Source organism: Oreochromis niloticus, linkage group LG6 (genome assembly GCF_001858045.2).
Source record: "Oreochromis niloticus isolate F11D_XX linkage group LG6, O_niloticus_UMD_NMBU, whole genome shotgun sequence".
In the NCBI taxonomy this organism is placed as follows: Eukaryota; Metazoa; Chordata; class Actinopteri; order Cichliformes; family Cichlidae; genus Oreochromis; species Oreochromis niloticus.
In genome coordinates, this window is record NC_031971.2 from 6,499,006 (window position 1) to 6,507,526 (window position 8,521).

General features: G+C 38.6%; 1 protein-coding gene across 1 annotated transcript; it reads right to left on the minus strand.

Annotated features, from left to right (window-relative positions):
* Positions 1-4,556: 4,556 nt before the first annotated feature.
* Positions 4,557-5,687, minus strand: LOC112847102 (uncharacterized). The gene is made up of 2 exons (XM_025907949.1): positions 5,512-5,687; positions 4,557-5,233 (listed from the first exon to the last, which is right to left on the minus strand). Exons 1-2 carry the CDS (start codon positions 5,680-5,682, stop codon positions 4,730-4,732), a joined length of 675 nt encoding a protein of 224 aa, XP_025763734.1. The 5' UTR covers positions 5,683-5,687; the 3' UTR covers positions 4,557-4,729.
* Positions 5,688-8,521: the final 2,834 nt, after the last annotated feature.

Here is an 8,521-nt window from a genome sequence, read left to right on the forward strand (position 1 = left end):
TTTGTGAGTAGCTAATATCCGCCGAAGGGATGTTCGACTAATGCCACTCTCCAGTGACATGCAGCGAGTGCTACGCTGTGGGCTCTTGCTGAATGAAGCTAGGACAGCCACTGATGTTCCTTCATTAGTGACAGTTTTCTTGCGTCCACATTTTGGCAAATCCAACACTGAACCAGTTTCATGAAACTTAGCAAGCAGTTTGCTAACTGTAGCATGGGAGATGGGTGGTCTTGTAGGGTGTCTTGCATTGAAATGTGCTGCAATGACCCGGTTACTGCGTTCACCAGATATCAACACGATTTCAATCCGCTCCTCACGTGTTAACCTCTTCGACATGTCAATGGCTGTGTACAAAGAGTAACTTGTAAATAACTCATGAAAGGATAAAGTTACGTTGAAACCAAGCACACCATTGTTTTTCTTGTGACATTACCAATAAGTTTGATGTGTCACATGGCCATCTTCCTATTGAAAAAACAAAAGTTGTATCCAAGATGGCCGACTTCTAAATGGCCACCATGGTCACCACCCATCTTGAGGAGTTTGCCCCCTCACATATACTAATGTGCCACAAACAGGACTTTAATATCACCAACCATTCCCATTTTATTACAGTGTATCCATATAAATGGCCCACCCTGTAATATTTGATTTAATGGTTGGGCAATTCTTTCAAAATCTTTCACAAATCCTCAATAATATCCTGCCAAACCCAGAAATGATTGTAACTGTTTCACAGTAGTTGGAATAGGCCATTCTTGAATACATTTAATCTTGCCAGGGTCTGGAGCAATCCCTTTGCTGGTTCGAGCCCTGGCTCTGATAGTCTCGGTTGTTGTGTCCTTGGGCAAGACACTTCACTTGTTGCCTACTGGTCAAAAAGAAAAGCTGAAAAACAGACTATTCTATTTCTGTACCACTTTCTTTTGCATCATGACACCAATACACATTCTTTGTGTAGAAACAAACTCAATTCTGATGCTGATTTAAAGGGTCTGGCTGCTGGGCTGGCATACGCTCATTTTAGCATCACTCTGGGTTCTTGGCTAGCTTAGCGATACCATGCTGTAAGTGCAGATGCTTGTGTTAGCAGTATAATGAAGTTGTGTCTTTCCTGTGAGTTTACTTCACAGTGCCACTTAACAAATGATCATCTTTGATTGTCACCTGTTATATTACAGACAGAGTAAATCATATGAATAAAGTACAAGTAGGAAATATGATTTGTATTGTATATGAAACATTATTGAAGAGAAACCAAGAAATTAAAAAAAACATCAAATGATTAAAATGATTGTATCCATCCATCTTATCCAGTGATCTTTGACTAATCCTGAAAATTGTCTTTGGCTGTTTGTGATCAAACAGTGAAACAACTTTGTCTTACTGCTCAACTGCTTCTTAGATTTATATGGGCAGAAATCTGTGCCATCAGAAACTGAATTTGAATAAGTTAAATTTGAATTTGAATTGCTCAGATTGAATCTGAATTGTAACTTGAATAAATGCTTTTGAAAACTGAATTTGAATTAGTCTAATTTCAAATTGAATTTATGGTTTGAAAATGATCATCACTAGATTGAAATTGAATTTTATATATTGAAAATAAATTCATTTGCTTTGAAACTGCATTTTATCCTTTAAAAATTCAGCTCTCGAATAATTTCAGTTTCACTCTCACCATTCAGTTTCAGTTCTACAATTCAATTTCAGTTCCAAAATTCAGTTTTTTGGGACTTACATTCGGTTCCGGTTCAAGCGCAGATTAATAGAACTACGTTTTACTAGCGGACCGAAAGTGTTACTGACGAGAATCTACAGCGTCTTGAGCTGAATTAAGACTTCAGAAGTCATTCGTCATGTCGAATGACCAGCGGATAAACTCTCAGGTTGTTAATAAATGTATTACATGTATAAGAACAAGCGTCATGTTAACAATTGATAGCCGTACAGTAACTTTTATGCTTATTGTAGCTGTTAGCTAAAAACGCTAATTTAGCCTAGTTTGCCCTGGATTTAGCTTTGACAAACAAATATGATCGACTGTTTCTAGTAGAATTCCAAAGTTGTCATCTTGTACCCTGTCAGAGCCCTGTATGCTTGCAGAGACCCCTACAGTAGGGAAACATGCAAAACAGTGTCCAAACCTTTGTATTTGAGCTTTATTTATGTCTTACACAGCATCCCAACTCTTTAGCTAACTTAATAACTTGAGCTAAAGTGAATAGTTAGTCTAATTCATTAGTGCAGCATTACTGGATCACCTCTGTTTGAAGTGATATGATATGATATACAACTATCACTGAAACAGCAAACTTTGTAAATAAACAACACTTCTCATTCTCTAAACGTTTGGCCACAGCTGTAGATTACACTATCAGTGCTTTTTCACTCTTGACAATAATTACATTTCTAAATTCTCTACTCAGAGTGCCGGTTGTCCCCCCTGTGCATAGCTGCACGGAATCTGAACAGCAATGGGACAAGCCACGGACAGTGGTAATTTAAATGAGGTTAAAGTTTTTGAATCAGTCCATGTTTACATATGAACAGCAACACCATCCATAGTAAATGTGTCTTCTGTTAGGGTGTGAAGCCAGGACCCATCAACTCCATGAACTTCACTAAGCCGGTACCAAATTAGATTTGTAAAATTTGGTTTCCTGTGTTACAAATGCATGTTGCTATTTGTTCATACATACATGTGTCAGAATAGGCATTAATTTACATACAACATTACACTTTCTGAAGACGGCTAACTCAGTCATGTACATATACATCCCAGTCTCTAACTTACGCACCACTGTTTTACACCTTTTAGTTTTTAGTTTAGTTGTTGTTCAGTATAATAACCTTCTTCCTTGCATTATTGTCATTGATGTTTTCTTTAGGAGTGGCTTCTACAGAGGCATGGTGGGTCTGTTACCAGATCCTTGCTTGTTCAGAATAACGGAGGAAGCATATGCAAAATTTAATATTGAGGACAGGCCACTTGTGACCACAATGAACATGAGACCTGACAAGCCCCTTGTGGAAAGTGCTTTTGGGCTGGTGCAGGAGGGCAGTGTTCTGTCATATCAGCAGCCGGTTTTGACAACCCGGTACATCACACTACACCGTGATGCACCACCAACACCGCACTTGCCTCTGGAGGGGTATGACATCTTGCCATCAGATTGTGTGTTTGTGTGCTCAGAAGAAGAGCTTCTGCATCTGAAAAGCTTGTCTGTAACTCTGGAAATGGCTCACAAAATAGAGGAAGCTATACGTGAGCAAAGCTCTTCATCTGAGTGGCATCAGCTCCGCAGGCCCAGAGTGACTGCCTCTAAGTTTCGGGAGGTGTGTCACATCAGAGGCCAGAGCTCGGCAGAGTCACTAGCAGAGCGTATATTGAAGGGAACAAGGCAGACAGCAGACATGAGGAGAGGAACTGAGATGGAGCCTGCAATAGCAGCAGAGTATAGTAGGCTAATGAATGTTAACTACTCACCCTGTGGTCTGGTCATTCACCCCATTGCCCCCTGGCTTGTTGCATCTCCTGATGGTGTTGTTTTTGACCCCAATGAATACCCCCAGTTTGGCCTCGTCGAATTCAAATGTCCCAATGTACAAAACTTTATTGACTCCAAATATGTGCAGATGGAATGTGGTACCCCTAAACTAAAAAAGAGCCACGCATATTACTGGCAAGTGCAAGGACAACTGCTCATCAGTGGGATGCAGTGGTGTGACTTTGTTGTGTGGGCACAAGAGGGCTACCTAGTGCAAAGAATATACATGGATATAGATGTGCACATTGCAATCAGAGAAAAGGCTGACTACTTCTTTTTTTACATATATATGCCAAGATACCTGTGTTTGGAAAAATGAACAGTGAAAACATAGCAAAAAGGAAAACAGATCCTTCAGGCTGGCTGGAACAAAATAACTGATGTTTTATTTGCAATGTATTTCATGAATTTTTTGTTGTTACATGTTACTTTTATGTGAAATCAATAAACTGTTATTTAAGCAATGGCATCAATTTCATTTTTTTAAAAACACACATTAAAACATTGAATTTGTGCAGAACTTATTTACATGGTAAGTATTTAAAAATCCATGCCTAGCATACTGACATACATTTAGACAATAACACAACTGAATGAAGAAAATGACAAATGGTATTTTGGATGTTCCAAAAGCACAATGTCACTTATGATTTTAAAACGATTTAGTGATTTACTTTATAATTTTGATAAACAATTTTGTTGAATATGAATAGTAATATAGTAGTATAATTAAACAGTATTATTAACATTCAACATTTGCAATGAATTAGAATTATCAATAACTGGAACTCAACTATCAGCACTCAAGTACCAGTTCTGTAATCAAGTTTTGTCAAGGAAGAAATGCAACTGTAGTGGCCTCAGCTGCAGGTCATTTTCCATAAGTTACTTGCACTGGCACTGGTGTCTTGGGAAAAGTCCATCTTGTCTCACTTAACCCATTTTTTAACTAATGCTGTGTTCTGGTAATTTGACAGCATGCATGCTACTGCAAACATTTGGTTGATATTGTAAACATGTGACATGGTAATAATGCTATCAAAAAGTTTGTTCTGTTTTATCCTCCTAATGACTTGCTCCACATGTACCCTGAGTCTGGCTATGGCCTGCGTCTCCTTAACCTGGTATGCTGGCATCTGCTTCTGCTTAGATAGAAAAGGTGGGCAGTACACTTTGCATTAACAACAATCGGTGATTAGGAAGCCCTTATCTACCATCACTGCCATGTCTTCAGTCAACTTCTCAGCAATGCCTGATTGTTTGAATAGTTCCTTGTCACTAACCGAACCAGCATACAGATTAGAAATGAATGTCACTGGACCATGTGGAGCTATGCCAACCAGGGCTTTCATCGTACAGTGGGATTTGTACGAAGAGTACATTTCACTTTGGAGAAGTGGTGAGGATGGTGTCTGACACCTCAGCTCTGTACAGTCAAGGATCATCTGGGTGTCTGAGAAATCTTTGAATTCCTCAGGGAGGTAAGCTTGCACTTCTTCACGTGTAAGCCAGATGCATTGAGACCCCAGTGCAGTGGCAAGAAAATTTGTCCATGTTGCAATAATGCGGCTCACTGTGGACTGGTGTATGTTAAATCGGTGTGCCAGGTCCCTCTCCTTCAAACCAACTGACAGGAAAACCAGGAAAAGAAAGAACTCGTCAATTGGCTGTAGCAGCTGCCTCTGGAAGGTGAAAACAAAAGGGTATAATGTTACTCCTTAAGCTATGAACTAGTAAAATTATGCTTTTCTTGTTTTGTAATGGTTATGCATACCATACTGTACCATGGGGTAAACAATGAGGTCCTGTAGTACACAGGCATATGTATGTAAAGGATGCTGAGTCCTTTAGCATATATACACCTGTGTATGTATGCTATTATACATAATGTAATGTTATTGTACATAAATACATTAACATTACACCTTTAGTTCTAACTACCAACAAACCCATAACCTACCATTGATGTGCGTGCAGGTGTCAACACTTCTTCGTTGCTATTGGCAGCTGACTTGGCTCTTGAAACCCGGATCATTTTATAGATGCAAGGCTCAATCAAAAACCAAAATGCCATCAAATGATCATAGCTTGGAAATCTATTCACGAGAGAGACATACATCGTGTCAATCATTAGTTAACATTACACACTGACGTAAAAATAATGTAATCTGTGACAAATATGCTAATGGTATGCTGTATAACAGTCTGATTAAGAGTCTATTTGGTGTTGTATTTTACCTGTAGCATTAGGATATCGTTTAAATACTAAAGCATCTACATGAAACATACAATCAGCAGAGAAAAAGTAAATATCTATTTTGTTTTCATTAAGACTGGAAACACTTTCGAAATTTAACTGATGGTGACCTTGGTATATTTTAAACAGTTAGCTTGAATAGAGCTTAGGTGTACCTGGTGTAGAGTCGGATGTCAGTGTCAGAGCCAGCAAAACGCTGTAACCCAAATTCTTGCTGGACACGTAACTCCTGTATTTCCTTCCTCAGAGTCTCCACGTCTTTGGACAGGTCTTCTGCAGCTGATGCAGATATGTCCAATGCAGACGGCTCAGGGACTGAGCAGTAGTCATGATCTCTTGTAAGACTGTGCTCTTCTTGATCGTCAGGAGGAACTAGCTCAGGGCGTCGCTCCGTTCTCTCCCAAACACTACGCCGCGGTGGTTCAACTTTATAGCCATTCAAAGTGTTGGTACAGCAGCTTTAATAAGCCGCCTTTGACCATAAAGGGTTGTTGGCTCTATGAGTTGATCACTGGCAAAGTGTCTGCTGCAGACCCTGGTGTGAGAGGTAATCGTGAAATGATCCCAGCGTATGTTTACCAGCCATTGTCTTCTCAAGTCGGAATCGGTCAGAAAGCCATGAAAACTTAGTATGCCGTTAAATTTGGCTGAAGCCGAACAAAGTGGGACACAGCAATGCTCGGAGTATTTCTTCTCCTGTTTTTGAAAATGTTCTGTTTTAAATACTTTCCTTTTTATACTCATTCTGAAGTGACATTAGCGTAGCTACCGATAGATAAACAAACATACAGGAAACGCCCAAGCGGTAGTATTTGGAAACGGAAATACGTCACATGCCTTAGTGCAAGTAGTCCATTGAATTGTAGAACTGAAACTGAATGGTGACAGTGAAACTGAAATTATTCGAGAGCTGAATTTTTAAAGGATAAAATGCAGTTTCAAAGCAAATGAATTTATTTTCAATATATAAAATTCAATTTCAATTTAGTGATGATCATTTTCAAACCATAAATTCAATTTGAAATTAGACTAAAACAAATTCAGTTTTCAAAAGCATTTATTCAAGTTACAATTCAGATTCAATCTGAGCAATTCAAATTCAAATTTAACTTATTCAAATTCAGTTTCTGATGGCACAGATTTCTGCCCATAGATTTACTTCAAAGATATCAATTACTGCTATTTTGATCTAGAATTTGCCAGAATAATCCAAAATTCATTGGTCCGCTGATGATCAGTGATGGGAATAACGGCGTTACAACTAACGGCGTTACTAACGGCGTTACTTTTTCAGTAACAAGTAATCTAACTAATTACTATTTCTATCGTTACAACGCCGTTACCGTTACTAACAGGAAAATGCGGTGCGGTCGCGTTACTATTTTTCAACAAAAAGACGGCTGAAGCTGTCTTCAGCTTACCGCAGCTCATATCAGTTGCACGGAAGTAGCTGTCTATGTAAGTAGCTGAGCGGGCAGACGATCGCTTTTTGGCACAACACCTGGAGCTAGCGGTAAAACAATCGCATGCTCCTGTTTGAATGAGGAAGAATAAAGTAGTCGTGGTAAGCCAATCACATGACCACTTTAAGATGACAAAGCAACAAGGTGATATATACCAGTTTTTAAATTGTGTTGATAGGCCACGTAAAACCAGAGTCATGATAAACAATATATATGCGGCGTTTTTTCCTCAATTGTTTCGTCACGTTTACTAAAGACAGCGCTAGCAAGCACTCTCTGCTTATAAGCAAAAAATAAAAAAACAAAACAAAGAACAGCCCGTTCCTGTTGGTGGAAAAATGCACCATGTCGACCAATCAAAAAATGATATGGCAACATGACATTTGGTTGTTTAGGAAGAGGGGGAAGTTTTAGGAGTGACAGCAAGAGAGAGAGAGAGAGAGAGAGAGGGAGTTTTGAGATGTGAGAGATTTGTGACATTTAGCGTGTTTGGAGTGTGTAGTTAGTGTGTAGTGTTGTGGATATTTTTGTGTTGTGTGTCAGAACAATGAGGCGACTGCTGAATGAAAACAGGAGTGATACACCTGCTGCTGTCAGACCTGCAGGTATCAGGCTGTGATGTTCTCCTTTATAGTGGACAGAAATTATTTTTTTGGAGTGGCACAAATAATTTGTGTGGCACCTTATTGAATGTAAATAGTTTGAAATGGTTATTTAAAAAGGGTAAAACGTAAATGGCTGCAAATAACTTTGTTGTTTGCAAAACTTGTGCATGTAATTTTAAAATTTGCATTTAAAGTTATGAAATATGATTCAATAAACATGTTTGTGGTTGTTACAGTAAAAAATATAACTTTTTCTACTTGGGCTTTATGTTTTTTGTCTGATTTTAGATCAATTGTGTTAATACAGTATGTCAAAATGTATTTAAATTAATTAAATTTAATTAAATGTATCTGCATCAAAAAATTTCAACAATTCTGATCTGTGGTCCGATGTAGCATAAACATACACAAAGTAGTATATATGTACTAATCCTTTAGTTCAGTGGTTCCCTAACTCTTTTACGCTACGTCCACACCTACACGGGTATTTTTGAAAACGCAACTGTTTCTATGCGTTTGGGCCTTTTGTCCACACGTAAATGGCGTTTAGAATCACCGAAAATGGAGATTTTTTAAAACTCCTTTTTTGCATTTACATGTGGACAAGGAATACTGGGTTTGCCACGCAATGTCAAAAGTATGTGC

Excerpts from the sequence above, each read along its gene's own strand:
- LOC112847102 (XM_025907949.1), bottom strand. The coding sequence starts at position 5,682 with ATGATTGACACGATGTATGTCTCTCTCGTGAATAGATTTCCAAGCTAT. Across the intron at positions 5,234-5,511 it reads CACCTGCACGCACATCAATG|AGGCAGCTGCTACAGCCAAT; the intron begins GTAGGTTATGGG and ends TTCACCTTCCAG.